Raw genomic sequence first — 25,865 nt, 5'->3', positions numbered from 1 at the left:
CTGTTTTCTGCTCGCATTGACCGGAATGCTGGTGGAAGGGAATGGGGCAAGGTCATCACACTCAAGCCAATCAAAGTGGTCAGTGTTCTAGAGATAGCGGGGGGTTATTGCCAAGGAATGTGCCTGGATATTTTATTTTCACTAACTTTCCTGGTAAATCTCAGTTATTCCAAACAGAGCAGTATAAAACCCACAAAGGCATCCCGTATTGCAATGTACTATATGTGCATTGTATAGTATGCATTACACAGTGTGCTAATAATATCTTTGTATGCCTGCAAACCATTACTATCTGGAAAGCGAGGGTGCTCTGTAGGCTTATTTTGGGTAGCCTTGCTAGCTTGGATACTACTGTAGAAAATAGTATACAGTTATGAAGTGCATACCAACTGTGCTTGAAAAATTTTAACAGCTAAAGGGAAAAAAAACACAGCAAAACCAACCAACCTGCCACATTCCTTAATTCTTTCACCTCTTTCCTTTTAGTAATTGTGATTCAGACAAATCAAAAAATGTCAATCTATAATGAAAAAACCCATTTAGCATTCCAACCCACCCCCCCAAAAACCAATTATGTCCATTATGAACGTTTACACCAACATATCATCTAGATAATCAGATTTTGAAAACCACATTTAAGGATCACTTCAAAATAAATGATTTTCCACTTTCAGCCTTACAGTTCTACTATCACAGATTTCTCAAATTGTTACCCAACAAAACATTTCCACAAGCTCTGCTGAATGAATGTCTGCCATTGAGGTTACAGCTCACAGTCATTGCAGTAAATAAACAACAAATACCAAATTCAAGTAGTTCAATAATCCGTTCCTACTTAGGTGTGCCTGTTTTTCTTTTTTAAATAAAAACTCATAAAACAAAATCATGAATCTGGCAGTGTAAGAGCACAACCAACAGTAGTCATTACAGTAAACATGCTAGCAGACTAGCTTTCAGGTAGTAATGCTAGCATGGCGCCTGACCCAATCCTTGCAGATTGTAGCAATCCAGATATGGGAGACTTTCCCCTATATGCATATATCAAATATATTTTGCAAGTGCAAATGGGTCTCACCAACAAATCGTTGACCTGAAGTCCAGTCAGCGCATGCAATCTTGAAAACAAGACATTCCTGATAAGAACCATCCATTAATCTAAGTCAGCATAGACTCTGCCGTAATTGCATAAAAAATTGCATTTTAATGTGCACTAGATTAAAAACGTATGCCAAAATGAAGAGGCAAAACAAAACAATACATAAAAGGTTTTTTTTGTCCGTGTGTGCACCAGCTGAAGCCACAAAAAATTCTTGTGTTGGGATGAAACACAGAAACATAATTTCATGCCAAAACGAGTACCAAAATTGCTCTGCACCACCTCATCTGCATAAGCACAACCTCAACTACACCACTCCATCCACTTCTGCACAAGTGGGTTTGTTTAGAGACACGAAAGCACCAAAATGGACTTGTGCCCGATGAAAGCGATAGTACCGCTGCGTTAAAGGCTACTGCAGGCTCTGCGTCTGCTTGAAGATAAAGCCTGTGTTTCTTATCAGAATTGTCTGTTCATTATCGTCTCAAGGCCCTGATCTCTGTTCCTAGTCATCCTTGTAGTCTCTGGCTCATTATTCATGTAATCCGTGTTCCAGTTGCAGTTTCTCCTGACACCCTGTCTGTGTGACGTACTGACTAAGCCTCCTGGGCTCGGCGCTGAACAGGCAGGGCTGGGTGGAGGAGGTGGGGGGTTGATTAGGAGGGTGAAATGGGGAGACTGTGCCCCAGCAAACAAGAACAGAGACACAAGCATGTGATGGAGACAAACCCACATCCTCCTCCTCCTCTTCCTCTTTCCTGACTTCACCCTCCTTTTCTTTTTTCCTCTCCATCCCCACCCCGAGGGAGGCACCTGACTTATTCTGAGACGTTTTCTTGAGCGGAAAATCCAGCTGAGGTTTAAGTGCAGGGGTAAAATATGGGCTTTGAGGGGAGTTAAGAATCACTCAGTGTAGATCAAACCTGTGAAACTATACCCCTGCTGCACTTGGGAGAATTTCTTTAACTCATCTCTTTCTACGTGTTTCATCAACTCCCCTGCAAAAAGAGATGCAACAATATGTTAGATTGAACTAGCAATGAACTAATTCTGTCAAAATGGCTCTCTCCCGGGAGCATATAGGATTTTTCATCTTCCAAGTTGAACAGTTTTTTTTTTCTTTTCAAATGTTTAGCCTCTGTGACAGTTATTTGTATCTTTATGAAAAGGGTTGTTTTCTCAGTGGACTGTGCAAGGTGTCGAATTATACTTTGCTTTAATCCGAGTTATGTGTCCATGGACCGAACAAAAGACGACATTACATCTGTTAATGTTTCTGCAACTGAATTACTCTTGTCACTTGTCAGTGTGTTATATATTAAGCACTGACCCTCTTTGCATTTAAAGGATTATACGTATTAGTAATGTAATGATGCTCCCCTCTTTCCTCGCTGGTGTTCTTTGATGTGCGCCCACAGGGTCAGGGATCATCCAACCAATCGACGGAGGAGAAAACCTTGATTCTTGCGGGCAAATTAAGACATAGTGATTATAGCCTCCACTTTCTGGCTTTTTTTCTTTAGTTCACACTCCCCCGGGAGAAATTCTTCATCTGCAGTCTTCTGCAGCTGAGCCGGCTGCTCTGTTGAACCAAAATAATCCACCGTGTCGACTGTGTATCAGTCGTGGCAAAACTTAAACATTTTCTGTGTGTTGTGTAATTCCAGACATCAAAATAGAACGGTGTGTACATGTTGAATATTTTGTGTACATTGTGGGGTTGTTAGATACTTGATAAAGGGATTTGCATGTTTAAAGGAACATTCTGGTATTTTTCAACCAGGGTCTTATTCTCAAAAATCCTAAAATAAATTTGTTTTTAAATGAATTTTAACATATAATACATAATTTCAAACTCTTAGTCCAGCTAAAACACAGACAGTAGCCCTTTGGATTAGCTAGTGTAGCTAAACAGCCAGTTGACCATTTAGCCAACTAGCAACTTACCTATTAATCTGTGTTAATAACTTTTCGTATCATATATATACTTTAACAGAGGTGGTTATTGGTGTTATTTACTGTAACTATAGCTGATGGTTTTTGGGGAAGTGAAACAGTCTCCAGCACAGTAAACTAGTGTGTGCATATTTGGTTTGGTTAGCCGGAAAGTTTCCCTAGAAGTAGACTCCCTTCAGGAAGACGATACCTACAGCAATGAGAAACATCTTTAAGCGATCTTTCATCCATCCTCTGTTACCCTACTAACAGATGACTATTAGATATTAGTGGCTGCTGCTGTATTTATCTGTAAACTCAGTAAATCACCTCGATACTGCTGTGTTTTCTGTCTCGGAGGCTGTGTTCATTTGGAGGCTGCTGAGCCCCGCTCGGTTGCATTCTAACGGCATCTTTGTTCGGGGAGAAATTAGCCACGCTGTTGCTAGCTGAAGATTGATTGATGGGTGAATTTCATGAGATTATTGGTTGAAACTGGTGGGTTAATGTAAGCATGAGTCACATTTTGTTTTACAGGAAGAGAAAAATAATTGGATTTTGATATAAAAATGCAAAGAAGATTTTTTGGCATTCATTGTTAAATAGGGATACAATATGACTGTAATGGAAAGTTATGTGGTTTCTCAGTCAGGTGCGGACACTTTGTAGAGTCTGTGCTGGTAATGGTCTTCAGTATACAAATTTACAAATAACAATAATTTTTTTTACTAATTAAACAAACAATATATACAGTTTTAATTGGTAAACATTAAAGTTCAATTTTTCAATTTGAAGTTTACTTAAAAAGCTGGAGGAGTGCAGCTAACACTGATATAAATTGTTTTGCCAGAGTTGCATCTCCCTAATATTTTCAATGAAGGTGATTTGTGCAAAGTTATAAGAAACTTGTAGACAGAATGGCAACAATCCCAAAGTGAAAAATACTGACTTTTCCCTTCAGATTCTTGCTGCTCACCTAAAAGAGAAAGCATTACATGCCTGCATCTGGCGTGATGGGATCTAGCTGTCTCTAAATGGACCCACCTGAGGAGTTAAGAGGCAGCAGCAGGGTCTGTCACGCTCAGCAATATGACAAATTCTTACCCTTAAACCCCTTCAACGAGACATGCGTCAACATGGTGCATGTGATCCTTTCCTCCCACCTACTGTTTTTTTTTTTTCCCCTTGAAGTCAAGAAAACATTCAAGAGTTGCGTTAGAGAAACGGCCATGGCCATGAATACAAATAATGGCTTTGGAATTTGAAGTAGCGAACACTGAATTCATGTATCACAGGAAAGAGAAAAGAGATATGACTCAGAGCGCTTCGTCTAACCACAAATGGACTCGGTCCTGTATTGCCAGTTTCTATTTTAGAATACTTATATCGGAATCAAGAGTGTCTGATAGCAGTTGTCTGGGAAAGGCGGGTGTAGCCTCGGGGTTTGTGGTCTTGTCTGACACTGTCTTTAGAAACAATTCCCAGCAAGGTGGACTGGAGCGGGGACTAAAGTGTCATGGGAAATGGTGCCATATGTCCAACTAGATTTTCAATGTTTCACCGCATTACAACAGTTGAAATGAAATATGAGCCGTTGTGGCATAGCAAGGAGTTCTCGGGGTTTTGTCTGTATTTGAAAAGCAGGTGTTATTTTGCAAATCCCAAATCTCCTTTCTCATCTCCCACCTCGCTCCTGTGTGTCTCTCACTTCTGATGGGCGGTCATGTATTGCATTTGTGAACTTCTGTCGCACATTTTAGGCGGCAATGCTGGATGGCTTACAAATTTAAGGATGTGGAAATGGAAATTTTGAGTGCTGTCTTTGTACAGTGCAAGCGGAATTAGTCCAAGTATGCAGTTTGTCGGTTTAGAGGCATGTGCATGGACAGTGAAGTGTACTTTTGTTTTATTTAATACATAAAAGGTTTACCGCAGTGGTCTCTTGAATTTCATTTTTTATAAGCTAATTTTATTCCTTGGCCAGAAATCAAAACTTTCCACTGAACAGATCAGAAATACTGCAGTAAAGAACAAAGGAGCTGCAAAAAAGAGCCAAAACACTGATGATGCTTTGTTCCCTAATATTAAGAATTCAAATATGCTTTTCATTTTATGTCCTACTTTATGAATTCCCATTGAGAATCTTTACTCCACCAGAGCAAAACATGCAGTATGACCACTCTGTCACTCCGGATATTGGATTATAGAGGCATTCCCCGCTGTTGAGGACAAGCTTGACTCTAAGATCTGCTCTTTCTTCCAAAGATGTTGGCTACCAGTAATATCGGGAATAAAACAACGTAAAAAGACAAACAATCTTGAAGTGCTCCTGCTGTGACCACGGTGGGGGCACTCTTATTTGACTAAAGGCTACACCCTCCTTTATGCTGTAGAGAAAGCGTCCCTGTCAAACCCAAGCCCAGAACAATGGGGGCCAGCCTTGGGGAAACAGGGCCATTTGCATGCAGCTGTTTGCCGTTTCCCGGACCACAAAGGCCAATCAAAGGAACCTTAATGGAGGATGACAAGCGTCAACCAACGCCTTTGCTCTCTGTCTGTGCCAGCCCTCGCCATTCTGTCTACCCTCCAAAAATGGCCCAGTTTTTTTTTTTTTTTTTTGACTGATCAAACATTCCTCCAGTTCTTTCTCCCACCGTCTGATGTCCTGACACAGAGGAGTTTGTGGGGTTAAAGGTTGGTCACGACTGCACTCTTAAGGGCTAACACACAGAACAGATGAACTTCTAACGTGTGTTATGGTCTGGCGCTTGCTGTCGCCAAATGGCAATATCTTCGACACCAAAACCTCCATTATCTTTTCGTTTCATCTCCAGGGTTTTAAAAGCCACAGAGTGTAACTCTGTGGATGGTTTCAGATGCACCCATCTGAGCCACAGTGCCACTTCCAATTTCAAGGGTGTTGATAGAAAACAAAATATGTATTATGAGGTGGGGGATTGTCGCCAGTGAATTATAGGCTGTCAACTGAAGAAGAAGAAAAACTCCCAGAATGCAACATATTGAGAAGCGGTCCCGGCCCATGCTTTGCTCTCCTGAGCTCAATAGACGGCTTAGCAGGCAGGTCAGGGGGGAGGAATCTGAAAAGCTACTTTCCTCTCAGTCACTCACTGACCAGAATGCATGATAAGGCTTCATGTCAACAAGGCCAGGAATAGGGATCACAGCCAATTATAGCTAAGTCAAAGTGGTTACCATGACAATTTCACTAAATGTTCTATATAGAGAATTGTTCAATTCCCTGACTGATTGTGTAATTTAATGTTAATCTGAGGTACAGATACAGAAAGTGCTGCCCCGTTCTCTGTCTTCTATTTACACCCACCCCCACACACACACACACACACACACACACACACACACACACACACACACACACACGCACACACACAGAGGCATCGTGTTATGGATTTTTACCTGCAGTTTTCTTGACACCGTTTTCCCTGCAGCTGGTGCCCTTCTGTCGCAGTCTTCAACTTCTGCAAAGTTGAGCAGTCAAACAAAGCACAGAATGTGAGATGAAAAGCTTTTCATACCTCCGTAAGACATTGACATTTGTGCACACAAACAATCTTCTTCTCTTTCCAAAATCTCGCAAAAACTTGTTTAAACTGAGAAAATCAACACAGAAAAAATACCTACATCCAGAAACCTTTGTTGTCCCAAGGTTTTTCCTTCTTAGCTGTGCTTATATCCTTGGATCTTAAGAAACATCCAGTTAAGTCAATCATAAATATGTTCCCTTGAATATATCTCTCCTTTTCCTGCACTTACAGAGCAAAAAATCTCCTTTATATATATTTTAACTTTTTCGACAGATTTGTCATTACTTGCCCAATTACAAGTTGACAAGACAGTCATTAATGAGGCCGAGACTATCTGCAGTTTGGAGTAGAAGCAATTTGTTCTTTAGGCCTCCAGTACAGTCTTGATACTCCCCCTAATTGATGTAGTGTTAGCCTATGACCAGAGAGATCTATACAGGCGAGGGAGGAGGAGGTCGGCAAGGCACAAGCGTAATCAATCGCTAGTCCTCTGTTGACAGCAGCATGCCATCATGCAATAGTGGTCTGATAGATGGGCTATGTTTCCAGTGGACAGCCAGAGAAAGGAGGTTACAAAGGCACATGACGTGTGCATGTGTTTGTCCGTGAGGGTGTTTTAGTCGAAAGACGGTCTCTCCGCTCAGAATTTTAAAACCCCATGAAATGCATTCTTTCTGTCTGCTTTCTGTAGCTGCCGTGATAAACCCGTCACTCCTTCCATGAGGAATGGCAGGCGGGACAATCATTAGTCTTCGCAGTAAAGCCGGCGACTTCACTCTGTGTTTTATCATCCACCATTCTGGACAGGTTTTCTGAAAGGCTTGGGTAATTGTAGTGGTTATTGGAATAGATGGAGTGACCCCACAGCCCTCCACTTATGGTCCGGCTGCACTGACGTCTCCTAATGAGGTGATAAACAGTCCAGCTAAGCAGAATCTACTGGCCATTAAATAGATCATGGTATTATAATGAAATGTCTAGTGGCCGAATGCCAGAGAATTTATACCATTAGTTTCATATTTTGTTATACTGCTTCTACCACTAGTGTGTGCAGAACTTTCTCCTAATATGCGATGACTTTTTATATTCTGAACAGTGTATGTTCCACAGATGTCTGTGTTTTTTTTTTGTTTTTTTTTTTTCTGTTTGCTAGTGTGACATGAACAGACTGACATAGAATATCATTATAACTGAGCCAGGCACAGCAGGCTGAAATGACTAGCAGACATGTGGGTCGGGGGTTTCAGGGTAGGAATTTCAAGCCGGAATCACTTCAACTTTGAGCAGTTCAAACAATGCTAATTGCGTCAGGCCCTGACTGTCAAAAGTGTGAGGATAATTAGAGTGAGGGGGCAAAGTGAACCCGGGGTGGTAAGCGTTAGTACATGACAATGCTTGGGAGCCAATGGGAGCATGGAAAAGGTAACAGGCTGAAAGGAGGGCTAATTAGCAGAGAGCAGTGCAGAAAATACAAATGGTAGCTGCCCCCTCAGGGACCCACTATTGCTGCAAACAACAGCGATTATTGACAGTTCATGCAGTGCTCTGCTTGCACTTCTTAAATGGAACACATTTGCATGTTCTACTTAGATTTTACCTAATTGTTTTCTCAGAATTGGAGACAGTTACATTTCTTTTTTTCCTTTTAGTTTGGATCATTTTAACCTCAGATAATGGATTTTTCTTTCTTTATTGCTTTTTTTTTCTCTTTGCAAATCTCCGTATCTGTAGTTCCACACTATTTGTGACATGACATTTTATTACTTAGAAAAAGGAAATACCAAAGAATAACCTATTTCATTCTTATTTGCTCAAATGGGGAGGGGGGGGGGGATGCAGATTTGAGTGAAATAGTTAATTTTCCCCCAAAGTCGAGCTATTTGGCTGAGCTCCCATCTGCTGTGTTCCATGTATAGATTTTTCCTCCTGTGTGGACTCCAGACTCTTCGATCGCCGACACTGTAAAATGGATTATATTACACTCCATTCTGCCGGGATTCTGCCTTTTTCTCTATCTTGCTTTACAGAGCAAGTAAAGCAAAAGAAACAAATGAGGGCTTGTACGACTGTAAAACAAACTATTCTCAGTCCAGATAGGTTTGGCTCTGCGGTGGATGCTCTCTAGGTGGAGCCCTTCCTGATGTCTCTGTAGCCTTTGTGTTTGCTCAAGGATTTATGAGGTTACCATTGGTCTCCAATGACTTAGATTAGATGTCTTAGCCAACATCCAAGACCACAGAGAGATGGAGAGATGAATTGTTTCGTCTTTCCCCATTCCTGTATCGCGTGTAATGACCCATCTGTTTAAAACTGTGGTAAACATTGGACTGCTGTTGCCTATTTATTTAGTGCCAGTGGATTTTTTTTACCGCATTATGTGTGGTCTTATTGTATTGAAGCAGTGATCCCTTTTCACTCATTAATTTTATTATTTGCCTAAAGTTTCTCCTCTGTCTCCTCCGTCAGGGTTCAGCCGTGCGGCCTTGCCTTTCGGGCTGGTCAGGAGGGAGCTCTCATGCGAAGGATATGCAATTGATCTCCGCTGCCCAGGGAGTGATGTCATTATGATCGAGACGGCCAACTACGGCAGGACTGACGACAAGATCTGTGACGCTGACCCATTCCAGATGGAGAACGTCAACTGCTACCTCCCCGATGCCTACAAGATTATATCACAAAGGTAAAACGCTGAGGAGAGGAGGGATCTTATTTCACAAACACAACCAGGAGCTGGGGAGGCGAAGTATGGACTTCTTCCCGCCCCCCGCACCCCCCCTCTGAGCTGCACACAAAAGAAATGTTTTTTATCACCTTGCTCTTGCAGCCACCTACATACTGGACAATTAATCAACACCTCACAGCTTTTATTTATTTTTTTAATTCCTTCATTGACTAGATTATGTAGGTGGCATTTTGAAATTCAGAAAACTGGGGCGCAGATTAATTCTTTGACAGGCAGGAATTGACATCCATGCGGCAGAGCTCTTCACACCAGCTGCGCGTTGTTGCTACTGTTTGAGTCATATAATCAGCGTAGCTCAGAGAGACTGCAAGTCACATGAACACCCTCTTAATTCCCTATCTGGAACATTGGGCTTGCTTTGTTCAAACACTTGTACCGCATTGAAGTGGCTTTGCCTCAGGTAGTGAGCAATGCCCATCATCACGCCTTTTATCCTGGTTACCCTCTCACAGGATGCTGCTCTTTGCTGTCAAACGACAGCACAGCAACACTTCAGCTCGACTGCTGCTTACCCCTAGAGGTGTGTGTATTTTTAAAGGGCACTGGATGAACTATTCATAAATAGTAACCAGCACAGTTCATCTTCTAATGCACTGCTCTGTCCTAACCTAGCCCCCCTTAAGCTAGCTTTTGAGCATCATCGCCCACCATCTTACACCTCTGGGTTGTTCCCCCCTTTGCTTCATTCACTTCTCTATTTACTCCCATGAGAGGCACTGCACAATAGCTCAGGAATAGACCAAGTCCTCCTGCCTTTCTCTGTCTTTCTAAATTTACATCCGAGTCCCAGTACTCTCATACAGTAACACGCCGCTGACAGTGCCCGTGCCCTTTGCTTTGACTGCAACCTGCTACGTTGTGCACCACATCTGTTGACAAGTCAGAGTCTCACTTGCTGGAGCCGTACTTCAAACTTATCTCCATCGAAGATTCCCTGGAGGCGGTGTATGAGCGAAAGCTTTGAGAAGATTCCGCACTGCCAGCCCTTAACCAGAACTATTCTAATGATTCAGATCAGAGGAAATGGGCTCCTGACCGTAATTAAGGTTGATGTGATAACCAGGGATGTTAAAGCAGTCACAAAGCTCCGGGAGACTCTGATCAGTCCTCCTTCAGTCTGCGGCAAAGTAAAACAAGGAGGATATTTAAACTACGTCACATTAAGACACAATGCGCTGCCAATAGAAGATTAACAAAAGGCAATAGCTCCTCAGACAGATAAACAAACATATTAAACGAGATTGGGGAGATAGAAACAGTGGGAAGTCTGCTGCACAGAGCGGCAATTTTGTTGGTTTGGAAATTGTGACAAAAAGTGTTCATCAGCAGCCGGTTTCTCACAACAAAAACAACTAGACAGGAATCAAATGGCTTGATTTTCAACAGCATCTACATCAAAGTTATTTGTCAAGTAAAACGTTTGGTTGTTGACAAAAAAAGTGGCTTGATGAAAAAGGTTTGACAGAACTGACGGAAACTCTGAGCCTGTTTAACATTCAGGTGATCGTTCCCTGAGAGGTGTACTGTAAATGGACGGTGTGCCTGACCCCTCTCTCTCTCTCTCTCTCTCTCTCTCTCTCTCTCTCTCTCTCTCTCTCGCTCTCTGCCGGCCTTGTTGTCTCCACGGGCTGTTCTGCTGACTCGCATTAGCTTATTTCAATGGTTACCTATTCTCCGACCCAGTGAAACTAACAGAATAAATGCTTTACCCGGTCAGAGGTGCAGCTCTTAGATAGAAAGCAAGCAGGATTCAAACACTTTACTGCCATGAGATTGTGCTCAGTGCAATAGAGATTACACGCAGCGATTTCAGCGGCAGTTTAAAACAGAGGAAGCGTGTCAAAATGCTTAGCAACAACACCTCCCTTTTCTCCAGAGCAGAAGCATCTACAATCTGCAGTCAAATAAATGCCAGAGGAATTACAATATAAAAGAAATTAGCAGTCGAGGAGGAAATATTTCGATTTCTTACTGCAATAATTAACATTTATACATTAAAAATGGGTTGAATTACCTTTTGTAATGTGAAAGGCGTCACTTGTAGTAACAAATCCACTGAGAATTATCACCCTACTCTGCAGCTTTAACGTCTTTCAGCTCATTGTTTTGGTTTTCCTGCCCGCAACTTAAATATTTTGGTTAAGTCTCCTGCCCTCATTGAACGACTGGCTGGTTGCTAGCAGCTAAAGAGCCATATATTTTCTTCAGGAGTCGGTGAAGTGCAAATCAGAGTACATGTTGGACTCCACATGAATCTTTATGTTGCTCTGTGTCTTTTGGATGTAAAAATAAGCAATTGTTTGCAAACACATTAGTCATGTCAACTGAGGTGATACTGTGTCTGCGTTGTGTTTACCCCTTTGGGCTTAAATAAATTAAGTAAAATGACTCCATAACTCCATAAGTAGAAAGTCAAGTAATTTTAATATTGGATTATTATCACTGATGCAGCAACATGTAAGCAGCATTGTAATAGTGTAGCTATTGGAAGTGGAGCAAATACTACATTATATAAATTTAAAATGTTATTTAATTTAGATTTATAATAATAATACATTACAATGCATTATATTAAATTAACTAATCATATCTCTTGTATGTTAAATCTTATCTGCTATAGTAAGTTGTCACTTATATGTACTCATCTGTACTTTCATCTGAAATGATAGTATCTCACAGTAAAGTAATTGAGTAAATGTACTTAATGCTATTTGGAATATAGTGTCAGTCAGACTGTAACTGAATTAAATCCAATATATGTGGGTGTACTTGGAGTGCTCTCATCTGCTGTCAGTCAGTTCGCATTTTGATGCAGTGACCCTTCCCCCTTGCAGAAGCTTTCACTGCAGTGACGCCTTAAAAGTGAATCTCATAAGTGCAGCTGGCACCATATTGTCAGTTCTGTTTAAAACATCACTGATGATGCTGATGCTATTTGTTAACTTCGTAATCGACCTCACACCTTTTTATTCATATATAATGTTTGATAATCCATTAGTTTCAAGGGAAGGATTTTGCCATGAAAATGTATAGGTGGATTTAGAGTGTTGCATGAAAAGTCTCTTTCTGGTTAATGTACGTACATTTACCCTTTTATTCATTACTTTAACATCCTGCATAAAGGTGCGCAGTCAATGTTTTGTGTTGTTGTGCAGCGAAATCCCATTTTGCAGTGACTCTTTAATTACTAATGGCTCTTTGAAAGTCACGTCAAATGTTGAAATGTATGTCCAGTCCATGACTGCTACTGACCTTCTGGAATATTTATCTCAGGCTTGCAAATTGTTGAATGTCCTATTTTGGTGCCAATTTTCTCTTGTTTGCCTCTGTTACTGCTGACATTATTCTCAATCCCTCGGCCTCAAGAGAGCTTGATTGAAGTGGAGCCAATTTCACCCTATACAGTATTTACACACACCCCGTCCTCTGCTGTTCTTTTTTCCCCCCTCTCCCTCTTTACTTGAACTTTTTTTAGCACCTAGAAACATCTGCACACACACACACACACACACACACACACACACACACACACACACACACACACACACACCTAACTTTGCATTTCACACATCAGACTGTTAATTCACTGAGGGACACTATTTCATACCGGAAGGCAAATTAGCTCTCATAGAAAGGACACAGTCACGTCGTGTTTGTTGCGTATGCAGAGGAGCCTCTCCGTTTCACCAGAGGCCACCATTCCAGTCCACTGCATGTCACCACCACCTGTCGTGTGTTTTAATGAATGTTATCCCTTTCAATAGCGCTATGAAGACGCTGTGAAAGGAAATGCCACCGCTAATTCCCAACATGCCTTTAGCAGCTCCCTCTCTCTGTTATTCATTATCACATTAATTTACTTTTCCTTAATGCTTTTCCTCTCTCTGTCTGCCAAGGTTTAAACTAGAATGCATATGTGACGGTCCTGGCTGGGATTTCGTCAAATTTCTTTGTAGCTGTAACGATCAACTTTTTCCCCCTCTGTGTTTTTAATGTTATCTGTGCCGAGTACTGTGGGTAGTCATGATGAAATCTCTGGTCAATCTTTTCTTTTTCTAGGTGCAACAACCGTACGCAGTGTGTGGTTGTCACTGGCTCTGATGTCTTTCCTGATCCATGCCCTGGCACCTACAAGTACTTAGAGGTCCAGTATGAGTGTGTTCCCTATAGTAAGTATCGCCATCCAAATCTCACACTGAACTCTTATTGTGTGCTTTTAAAGTGTTTGTAGATTAGACAGATGTGCTGTAGCTACAGTCTCTGTTCAGTTGCAAATATATGTTTGTTTTACAGATGATACTTGCAACTTATAACTGGAAACTGGTATTTGGAAGGAGCATTAATAATTTAAAAGTATAAGTTATACATTTCTCAATTAACCTTTAGTGGAATCCAGCCATTCAGATAGTTTTGGTTTTATTTGTCCAGGTTTTTGAGATATCCGCCTTTAGGGTTGAGTTTTGATAGCTGCTTCCATTTTGGATCTAGTTCAAGTTGGCAAAACACCCAGATTTGTTAAGCTCAGAGGCTAAAGAATCTCTTATTGGACCTTATTGGACATGTTAATTAATGTTAATTCTGTAATGGCTTAAATGAAACTTCTGGCTGTTGCCTGGTTAATGTCTACAAGCCAAAGTCTGGATTTTCAAAGATTGTTGTTGACACAAGCCTATTGCTATGAGTAGACTGGATGTTGTTGTAGTGCAACAAGACCTAAGACTTCTATACACATCATATCAATGTTGTAAGCTTATTAACTTAATAGTTCTGTGACTTGAGCTAGTCTTTAGGGCAAATAGCTTGTGAAAAATACGGTGTAAAAACACTATAGTGATACATATTTAATATTTCTTGTCTATTCAGGTTATAGCTACAGGTTGTGAACACTAAAAAATGTTTTAGTGTACAGTTACATGATTATATAGAAATTCAATCTGTAAAACAGGAAATGGGAAAGGATTTAAATTCCATAAGCGGATTCAGTACAGGATTTGGATTCAATACAATGTTATTGAACCCTATTACTATTGTTGTGAGATTTATGCTTCCACCCCAGCACAACAAAAGTAAATGCTATTTGTCAGAAACAGTGCCTCTGTTACTTTTACCTACTTACTTTGTTTTTTGACTGGAACGTCTTCTACTAAAGAAATAGTCCCTATAAAAATGTTTTTCTTCCACTGCTGTGAGCACCACAAACAAAATTCCATTCACCTCTATTGCACTTTGGTGATGGAAGAAATCTCACAGGCAGATATTTCCAAACCTCAGGCAAATAAAACCAAAAGTATCTACACGATACCACTTAGGGGTTAGCTGAGAAAATAGATTTTCTTGTAATTTGGCTGAACTGACCCTTTAAATCTGAGATCAGATTCTGTCTCTTTTGCTGAGATAATAAAGGCGAGATTACAAAGAACTGGGTACATTATAGGTCTTACATTCACTAATGGCTTGTGTTACGGAGGATATTAGAGTAAAACAGAAGAAGTGATAAAAATCCTCAAAGTCTGAGATGACTCTGCATCCTTTTTCAGGTTAACCAAATTCCTGTATTCCGTCATGGATCTGCTTTAGTGTCTCACTGTGAAAACTGATTAATTAAATGTACTGTAGAGTAAGTTAAACCCGGCACTATTTCAAACTCTGTCTGTGGTATCTGATTTGAGTTAATCTACCTTAAAAGGGTGTGTTAGAGTAGTTTATGAGAGCAGCTTTAGGCTTCATCCCTGCCTGTGAAAGTACTTTGTATTTAAATTGATGAATTGTAAACATTTCAGAAATATTCACCTCTTTTTTTCTTCTTCTTCTTTCAAACAGACCTCCTTTTCACCTCCTGTCCCGTTCCTCCCCTCCCCCGACTAACCTCTTTGCTCTCATTTTTTAAACTTCCAATCTTTCACATATTGTCTGCAGCCTCTCCCCCTCCACGCAGCGTATGCAGCCTCAACAGTCCAGTAAAGAATATCCATATTAGGCCGACTGTTCATCAGTCATCTCATGTGCTGTTGCTCTCTTTGGCTCATTTAAGAGTTTTGGTCTGTAACATTAGCACCGTGTCATGTTTTACGTGTGTGGGCGAGCAAGTTTGGATTCGAGTTTTGATTTGTGTTTATAAAGTTTGAACAAATTCCACCCTCGGTCAATACATGCCAAAAATAACTCCTGTGCTGTTTCTCTAAGAATGTTATCCATCTAGATATGACCAGGAGATTTTTTTCCCCCTGCCACTTAGGAGAAACTTTTTTAGAGGGATTTATTCTGCTTTTGCAGTGGCCAATGCATTATTTTGTTGGCAGTTAAAAGTTGTTAGGAATGAACAGTTTAATACACTGGAAAACATAGCAGATAGCTAGTCTCAAGTCATAACTTGTCTGTTTTTATATCCTAGGATGAGAGGCCGTTTCACTAACAAACAAGCTTTTTTTTCTAGCTCTTATTCCCATAGCAGCCCTGCAGTTCATATCATGGTCATATCCTCCAACTAATTCTTCTCTTTGTACCTGGTAGTTGACTCGTGATAACCTTTCTCTCCCTTTTGCACTCTTTTTGCTTTCTTTTCCAATGCCTGAAATAGAAGTGGAGCAAAAAGGTAAATGAGTGGTCTGGTCCCCCCCCTCCCCTCTGGCTCCTTGTTCTGTGGTGTTGAGTACAGCTCCCCTCACGTCTCCTCCCCCTCCTGATTGCCTCTCCTGTCAAATGCTAAACCCATAGGAGGATTGTTTGCACCCATGGAGTCCAAATGAATTTCAAAACAGAATTTCAAATGACATCCACGGCCATCGAATGTAGTTTTTCCCCTCGCAATGTGAAAGAAAACACCAACTGTTCGGTGTTGATTTGTTCCAGGGACTCTTGCCTAGCACTGTATTAACCCTTGAAGAAAGAGTAGTTGTGTGTATATATATATATATATTCTTATTTGGCGCGGTCTTAGTTTGCTTGGCCCAACTTCTGCTGCACCCATAGCACGTGATGTGAAATAGCAGTGATGGCTGAGTGAGATTGGCACAAAAAACATTTTTTAAAAAAAAAGTTTGAAAGGAAAGCAAGAATTCACTGTGTCCCTTTTTATCCAGAACCAATTAATTTAAAACCTTCTAAATGGGAACCGTGCCATGACCTCCCTCACCCATCAGTGGTTTCTCTTGTCTTTTGCCACAGAAGTAGTGAAAATCCTTTACCACTGTTGTTCGATCTATTCCCCAACCTCCACTTTCATTTTACCTCTGCTTTGCTGCCGCCACCACCATTTACAACCAGTTTTTCACTCTTATCACAAGATGTGAAGTCTGTCCCCTTATCATTTTGGTTCATGACCTTAGTCATGTGAGTATGCATGTGCTGTGTGTCCATATACCCAGCTGTTCATATGGCATTTGAAGTCAGAATCAGGCTGGTATTTAAAAAAAAAAAGAAAAAAAAACTACTTCGTCCATTTCCCATGTCTTTCATTTGCAGGATTTTTACCTTTTTTGTCCACATTTTGTTTTATTTTTGTCCCTGTTAGGATGTAGCAGCAGACCCTTGAGATGCAAGTTCTCTTAACCTCATTTCTCATTCTGAATAATCACTTTGACACATTCATTTATTTTCTTTTTTCCCCTATTCATTAGCAGTAGTACAAAAGCACTAGTTAAAAGAATCCTCCAAATTCACAGTCCCTGATCTTTTTGTCCTGCACTTGAGTTGTACAGCAGCGAGAATGATCTGTGTCGAATTTGTTACATGCGTTTAAAATATTTTGCCTTATTGTATTTTGTTTCACTCTTTTCTCTGTCACTAGTCTTCATTTGTCCCGGGACTCTGAAGGGTGTAGGAGACGCCACCTTCCTGTATGAGGCAGAGCAGCAAGCAGGGTCGTGGTGCAAAGACCCACTGCAGGCTGGTGACAAAGTCTTCTTCATGCCCTGGACACCATACCGCACTGACACCCTCATCGAATATGCCTCTTTGGAGGACTTCAAAAACGGTCGCCAGACGACCACCTATAAACTGCCACACCGTGTTGACGGGACAGGCTTCGTAGCCTATGATGGTGCGATCTTCTTTAACAAGGAACGCACTCGCAACATTGTCAAGTTCGACCTGCGCACTCGCATCAAAAGCGGCGAGGCTATTGTTAATAATGCCAACTATCACGACACATCGCCCTACCGCTGGGGTGGCAAGACAGACATTGACCTGGCAGTAGATGAGAGGGGCTTATGGGTAATCTACGCCACGGAGCAGAACAATGGCCGCATTGTGGTAAGCCAGCTCAACCCGTACACTCTCCGCTTTGAGGCCACGTGGGATACAGCGTACGACAAGCGTTCTGCCTCTAACGCCTTCATGGTGTGTGGCGTGCTACATGTGGTGCGCTCGACCTACGAAGAGAACGAGAGCGAGGCCAGCAGGAGCCAAATTGATTACATCTACAATACCAAACTAAGCCAGGGCGAATACACTGACATCCTCTTCCCCAACCAGTACCAGTACATCACCGCTGTGGATTACAACCCCAGGGACAACCAGCTATACGTTTGGAATAACTTTTACATCCTGCGCTACGACCTGGACTTCGGGCCACCAGATCCAGCTGAAGGTGAGAGCTGCTCCAGTTTTTTGTTTATCTCATTGTCTTTGCGTAATTCTTCTTTTGTTTGGTTGCAGCATGGCAAGTCACAGATGGCTGCCTTTTAATTTTGGTTGCAATCCAGGTGTGATAAAGAAAAGAGGGCTGTGTTAGTCTTGGGGAAAGGGCTCATTTGCAGACAGAAATGACAGATTCACCTTGGAACGAGGGATAGCTCCCAGTGGGATCACGCCACTTCAAAAACCTGTTTCTTTATTACCATGAGGCGAGCTGAGGCACTCACTCCAGCTGAAGCTTGGACCCTATCAAATTCTTTAATCTCTGGCCTTATCCAAAGCCATTATGAATACATATATATATATATATATATATATATATATATATATATGGAGGAATGCATTTGTGAAGTATTGTGCACAGTTTGTCAGAGGTTATCCTCTCCTCCTTACCTTGGGATTTCAAGTTGTATTGCCATGGCTACCTCATCAACTTCACAAAAGCTTTTTTTTTTTTTTTTTTTTTTTTTTACAATAGATCAGGAGATTGCCATTCCTATTGTGGCATAATATTTCTCAAACCACCAGGCTGAAGTATGTGTGAGTTATGCACCACATGGTGAATCAGGGTAGAAGAATAGCTAGAGAGAGAGATCAATTACAGTGAAGGATCTTGTCAGGCGGTTAGGGGGCTTAAATTAATCTGTGAAGTGCTGAGAGGCGACATATGTGTCATCAGACAGGGACCTTACATTAAACTAATGATGGACTTAATTACCTGACTGCAGTCACCTTACCCCTTAGAGCCGGGATAAGTGTCCTGTGTGAAGTGGGGAAACAAGGAGCTTGACCCGACTTCACGTTGTGTTAGAGCTTCTGGTTGCGCCCGAGCAGCAGTCTGGATTAGGTTATAATCTTTAACTTCTGGATATTCAGGAGGGGTTGCCAGGGGGAAATCTGATTCTTGACCTGTGCTGTTGAAGAGGGGGTTGGCGTTAATGTCTCAATGGCGGCTGTGTGCTCCTGAACTCTGGCCTCTTGTCAGCACGTCTGTTTGTTTTCCTGCCGTCCCCTGGAATCTCCCTAGCACCATAACTCGACACCCAAAGGGGGCTCCAAGTTTGTGTCTGTTTTGCTGAACAACCGAAGCCTCAATTAAGAGTATGTTAGAGGAGATATGAAATACTCAAAACTTTAATGAGTTCCCCATGCATGCAAACTGCCTTCTCAACTGTTCACGTCCTGATGTATGTAAATGTAATTAACAACTGAATTATCATAATTACCCTCCTTGTCTCAAAAGAGGCTCAGGGAAAGGAGGAAAGTGGCCATCACAGAGCATTTTCATTGAAGGGTTTAATGTGCTCTCTCAGCTACTGTAATGCCTCGGTAAACATAAATGCCACATAGGCTTAGTGTTGCTACTTGCTGCAAGAACAGTGCATTTAATCAAGGAACCCAACAGAACATAGTTGTTGATTTCACTCATTATTCTAAGTACTCGTTTCCTGCCACTGTTTTGTTATTGGGATCCAATCAGAAATGCGTCCTTGCAGCAGAACTTGCCACTTTGGATCATTAAGTGTGTTTTATGGGAACATTTTGAGATGTTGTGAGCTCAAGAAGGAGAGAGGAGGCATCTCGAGATGCCTCGGCCGCAGCAGCACGTCGGGCTTTTTTGAATGGCACTTGAAAATAATTGGTTCTTGTTTATTAGGTTTTTTTTCCAGATCTACACCTTTAACTTCTTTACTGTGTAGCTATTAGGATTTATCGCTGCCCATGATATGGCGTTGAATTAAACAACCTATTCTGCAGGGTAATCTAATGGTGCTGAAATAATGTCTCTCTCTCTGAAACTGAGGGGCACTTGAGGCGTAAAGGAAATTAATTGTGCCCATTAAGATTCATCGACCACAGAGTGAAGTTACCTCGAACACCAAACCCAGTGTATTTCTCTCCTTTGTAGAACTCATGTAACACAATGAGCGTCTGTGTCCTTTTCTGTCAGAAGCGTCAACCTTGGCTGTAATGCTCATCCTAGAGAGACGCTGAAGTGTCGGCAGGATTAGGGGTTTATATTAAGGGAGTTTTAGCAAAGTGATCAAAGCAGAAAATAATTGACCTTAGCAACTTGTCGTTGTTTCTGTTACCTTGTGTAAAGTGTTCGTAACACTGCAGGTTTCTTAATTCTGGCCCTGGTTGCAGTGATTAGCCAAGATCATTCCCCATATTGATCTTTTAGCTTATTGTTCCAAACAATTCACACGCATTTAAAGAAAATGTCTATGCCCTGCTAATGCATTGTGAACACAAAACAGCAATGATCAATACTTGGAGAGTCCACCTCCTCAGAGGTCTCCCTAAAAGAGGTGCATGCCAATAAAAAGCACACCTAAGTGCCTGCTGTTACAAAACTTAGAGGGACACCGGTAATGTATTCTCTGTGATGTGCAAAGCCTTTAACTGATTTCAGTCCAATGAATTCAAAAAAACCAATCAGAGGAGCCAGTAATTGCTGAGAGCATTTCAAACTAACAAGGAGAGAAAGGAGAAAATTAATTTGTCTTTGAGGTAGCATTGATCTGAGGCCTTAAAGACGAGAGGCATAAAATTAATGGCTTTGTCCGAAAGGCTTTGCCACTCAGCCTAATCTGGTAGCAGTGAGCACAAGTGGGCTTTGCACTGAATTGAAATGTCAAGAAAAAAACCACTATTTCATATCCTGCACGCAACACGATTGATACCTATCATCACAAAGCTGATGTGTTTTTTTTATTTTTGCTCAGCCATTTTGTGGCTTAACCTAGCTGTGCACCTTACTGCTCTTTGGTTGGCTTTTATATCCCTGAACGACGCCTCCAGGTGAGTCTTCAAGACGGAAGACATTTATAGATGTATCATGCACTAAGCCTGTGTTCCACCCTCTGAAGCATCATGTTCGGCAACAGAAATAGAGGCCGTAGTAAAAGAGTCAGGAGATTTGCAAGCTCTAATTATTCTGCTTCTTGCTCTGTATCGACGCAGGCGAAATTATGGATGGAAATTGTTTAAGTGGACATTATAGGGATAGACAGCAGAGAGTTTTGGAGTGTTTATGCTCTGAGTGTATTTCTGTCTGCACATATATCGTCCTGTCTGCATGCTTGTGTCTTTATTGTGAGCTGCTCTGCCACCTTCCTCTGACTCAGACTGTCTAGTTGTGACTGCGTTATGTGTGCTGCTCCACAGTGCTCAGTTTCAGGCCTCATAAATCACCCCTCACAGACACAGGATATGTCCGGCAGAGCTTTTTCTGTCTATTGCTCTTTAAAGAACAAGTGCCAAATATGTAGTGAGCCTCGCAACAATTTCTCAATGGCTTGAATTTATTTATTTTTTTATTTTTTTATTTAGCAGAAATAATGACATATTCCACAGCATTGGATAAGAAACTGCACATGATTTGTCCTGTGGCCCTTTACCTTCCATGCCAAGCTGTGTGCTCCCGTCATGTAGGCTTGAATGAAGCAGAACAGCACGAGTGCATATAAACAGCCTAATGTAAAATTCATGTCTTGTGGGATTTGTTTCTCTGTCGTTAATTACCGGCACTGGCTCTAGGTAAAGAGGCAAAAAGACCAACTGTAGCTCTTACACAGTTCTTATCCTCTGAGACAGTCTTGTTATTGAGTGAAGCTAAAAAAAACACAAAGAATAAAAACACACTGATACATAAAGACCCACACTCGGACCACCAGCAGCCGGTTAGCTTTAGCTTAGCACAAAGCCAGGAAAACAGGGGGAAACAGTCACTAATTAACAGCGTTGTGCATTATGGGATGGTTGCACAGCAGACATTTTGGCATGTCATAGAAGGAAACTCACAGGTGTATTAACGATTGCTGCATTACCATTATTCATGCTGGTTCACTGTAAATGTTACTGGGACCATTAATGAGCCGTCGTCACTGTTATTAAATCCACCTGTGTGTTTGTTTCTGCTGTGACAGGTCAAGATGTCTGCTGTGCAACCAGTCCATTGAATCTTACTGGAGTGTCAGAGATTACAGTTTGAAATTAATCCATCAATAATTTCATTACAGTTACTAATCCCAGTAACCCTCCTTTACAATATGGGCTTGGCTTCATGGTGTTTAACTGGGAGTTTGATGGAGGGATGGTTAGTTTGGTCTCTGTGCATCCAGTGAAGATACTGTTGATGTGTTACTGAGAACTCTCAGTAACATCAAAGTTGTCTAATTTGCATGTTGTGAGCTTTAGCTGGCTCCCACATCTGTACTGGTAATCCTACATTCAAGAATAAGCTGGTTTTGTTTGAGGGTATGTGAACCATGCTGGCTCACTGTATGCAGTCACTAGGGCTAATGTTAAGCTCGCTGTTGATGGTCGGTAAATACCTCCAAGCCATAGGTTGGTTGTTTATTAAACCACAATGTCTTGTTTTCTTTTTCTACATGTGTTAAATAAAGAATATGTGACATGTAGATGTGGAGGATTGGGTGTATGTAATGAGTAATTGATTAAACATTTTCAAGTAACTTGCTCAACACTGTAATTACATCTTGTTTGTTTAATCGGTAAAAAAAACTGAAGTATAACAAAGACAAGTTGCTGTTTTACTCAGGGTTACGTGCCAGACGTTGTCTCGGCTCTGAGCAGTTTCTGAGAATCCAGAATACAAGTAGTTACTGTGCTGGGCCAAAAATCTGCCACATAACCCACCATAAAAAAAGCTAATTGTCATTTTTACACTTTATTTATTTGTACAGATGTTAGTTAGTGAGCTTTAGACGTGCTGATATTTTAATTTTGTTAAAGCTCCTTCCCCTTGTTTCCGTTCTTTATGCTAAGCTAAACTGCTCAGATGCTTTTTCGCTGCTGGATAGAGCATTTTATTTACCATTGCGTATATTTTTCATGCTCCTTTCTTGTTCTTGTTGCATGTTCACAGTGCAATGAAAAGGAAAGTATTATACCACATCTGTCACATGTGTTTTCCTTCTTGGATTGACAATAGGGAGTTTGATCCCTGCTAATTAAAAACAGGGTCCTCAGCTCATCTTCTAGCAGTATGCAGCTGAATAAGGTGCTTCTCAGTTCGAGGACAGCAAACGTCCGAGGGGGAAAAAAAGGGACTGGAGCACACGGATTGATTTGCAGCCTTTAATAGTCCAAACAAACCCTGCTAATGTAGGGATCATTTTTAACTGAGCCTATTCGATATTTCCTTTCAACTATATGTGCCTATGTGTTATTGTACTGGGAGGATTAGCCTTGTAAGTGATTCATCATCAAAAATTAAACCACTTAAAACAGCTTGATTTGGCTGTGAGTTGACATTGCTCTTCCCTAATAGCAGGTATTAGGCGGCTTATGATCCATTTATCCTGCCGTTTGTATGGACAGGTAGATAGTTTTTATTGCTCTGACTGTATGTGTGTAATTTGAGATAAAAATGCTCTTTTAATGCTACAGAATAAGCTGCAACAGCAAGGACAAACAGAGTATCTAGGCCTTGGATCATCTGATTATGGTTTAATATTTTTTGTCATTTTCCTCGCAGATACGTAAATGACTCTAGGGGGCTATAAAGTGATAAAACTAATTCTGTTTCATCTCTGATGTCTTGATTGATGATCTTGCATAATGGGTTTCCTTCCTTTTAGCTCTGTTTTAATTTACACACTCTGTTTAGACTCTGGTGACAGCCATTTTTCAAGTGTTCAGTCTCGAGCTCTTCCATTATTTACAAGAGGTATTATTCAGCATATGGCAACAGTATGCCTTTGGTGTCAGATTGCCCATAAAGAGTGACTTCACTGCCTCTTGGGAGAAATGGTATCTAATTGGTGCAGCCCTCTCTTGGTTGAGTGCTATCAGAGGACACAGAGCTCTTACTGGACGAGAATTTGCTCTTCGCAATCAAAAGAAAATTGTAGCGTGCCTGGTGCAGAGACATCAAAATAAGCCCACAAATGCATCGACATCTGACAAGCACACTGCTTGATGTAGTATTAGATATGTTGTATATTTAATGTTCTTGATGTTCTTCACAATCACACTCTGATTACCCAAGACATGCTGACAGAAAACATCCACAAAGATTGTATCTTGTCTTTGATTAAAAAAATCACTCGGTCGACTTCTGAGTACCCCTCCTAATTAAAGCGATATGATTGTATGATTTTGCCTTTAAGAGCGAGAGAAACAATGACCAAGTGTCTTATAGAATAAACTCAAAATATTTTTTAATTGTGATGGAAAAAGCTAATTTGGTGTTTTTTTCATACACTAGAATATAATGTCATGTTCCTAGGGTTATTTCTATTGGATTTTGTGCGTGATTAAAATGATTATGGCTTCAATTATTTTCATTATATATTAATCTGCCAAATATTCATTAATTATATTGTTAATAGTGAAAAAATACCCATCACAGTATCCCAGAAACCCAATGTGATGTCCTCAACAACAACGATCCAGAATCCAAACATTAAATTTACAAAAAGAGAAAGGCAGAAAATCCTCACCTTATTATTAGGGCTAGAACCAGAGAATATTTGGTATTTTTGCTTGAAAAATGACTTAAACGATCAATCTATTATCAGAATAATTCATTATCTGTCCATCGAGTAATTGGTTACTCTGTTAAAAGTTTCAGCTTAAAGAGGAACGCCACTTCATTTTATATTTTTATATGATTGAAACTTCTTACACATGTAGGCCTACATTTTTATTTGACAAGTTTGAGAGCTGCAATGATTTGGTGATTTATCCAATAGTCAATCAACAGAAAATTATTTGGTAACAATTTGGATAAATGAACTGCTTCTTACTATTTATATACAGTTTTGCACTGTTAGCTCAACAAAACAGTCAATTTTGAAACTATGGTGGGATTTTGTGACATGTTTGAGACTAAATGATTAATCAAGAAAATAATAGATAATCAAATAAATTTTATTTGTATAGCACATTTAAATCAACCAGAGTTGACCAAATTGCTGATTATTATTTCATCATAATGAAAATAGTTATTTGCTGCAGCCGTAACAGGTAGATGTAAAGAACTATATATTTTTGTTGTCTCTTAATTGATTCAATCATTAATGATAATACACGCTATTAAAAAGCATTTGCCTAGATGACGAAATGATGATGAAGAAAAAACAAAACAAAAACAAAGGCCAAGACCGAACATAATATTTCTTGATACTGTATGATAATAAGTGCTGAAATGTGGGTGGAATGGGGCTTTGGACTAGTTGGAGCAATATGGTCTCAGGAGCAGGTTAATCAGGTGATGCAAGCATGCTGTTACAGGCAGATGCATATTAGGGGCTTATATCAGCCTGTGGAAAAGCAGAAGTTTGCTCAGGTATGGAGAGGTTTAATATTCTGAAACCCAATTACACTTGCCCTAGTATTGCATTATATGCGTATATTGAATCAACAGAGTCAGCCTATGAATCATCTCACTTTTCCTGAGTCAATAAAAAATCTTCACTGGGAAGACATAATATATTTGAGACACCTTTTTTTTCTTTTGAATGCGGCATTGTTATACTATTATGTAATATAGTATTTTACTTCTAGAAAATACAAACTTTTTTAAATCAAATTTACTCTAAGAAAGTTAAAAGAAGAAGACTGTGGCCACTCCGCACATTGCTAATGATCTCAGGCCCTTTTTCTTGAACTGTCCCTGCAATTTTTGCCAATTTTTGCCAATTTTTGTCATTCTTAACCTGTTTCCTTGGAGAAGCTGAGGGTGCTAACTGGCTCATGCTAACCGCATTTGTCAGCTGTTACTTTTGCAGCCGTGCTGGCCTGGCCAACCTGTGAACGTCTGGGTGACAGACACACAATGACTGAATGAGTGTAAGGTAATTAGCCAGGGCTTCTGCCAGGGGAAAAGGTCACTGAGTAAAATGTCACAATTCAGCCTCAC

At 40.7% G+C, this 25,865-nt stretch overlaps 1 protein-coding gene across 15 annotated transcripts in view; it reads left to right on the top strand.

Moving 5' to 3' along the window:
- The window catches only part of LOC127369228 (adhesion G protein-coupled receptor L2), a 128,512-nt gene that overhangs the window by 70,283 nt on the left and 32,364 nt on the right, over nt 1–25,865 (top strand). For 12 of the 15 annotated variants that reach the window (XM_051410367.1, XM_051410382.1, XM_051410372.1 and 9 more), the window contains 3 exons: nt 9,061–9,274; nt 13,397–13,506; nt 17,124–17,924. In XM_051410367.1, the coding sequence (XP_051266327.1) occupies nt 9,061–9,274; nt 13,397–13,506; nt 17,124–17,924 (1,125 nt within the window). The other 3 variants (XM_051410487.1, XM_051410433.1, XM_051410442.1) reach the window with 2 other exon arrangements.

This window comes from Dicentrarchus labrax, unplaced genomic scaffold (assembly GCF_905237075.1).
Source record: "Dicentrarchus labrax unplaced genomic scaffold, dlabrax2021, whole genome shotgun sequence".
NCBI classification, from domain to species: Eukaryota; Metazoa; Chordata; class Actinopteri; family Moronidae; genus Dicentrarchus; species Dicentrarchus labrax.
Note: the sequence above shows the minus strand (reverse complement) of the source record. Positions and strands in the feature narration are given on the sequence as shown.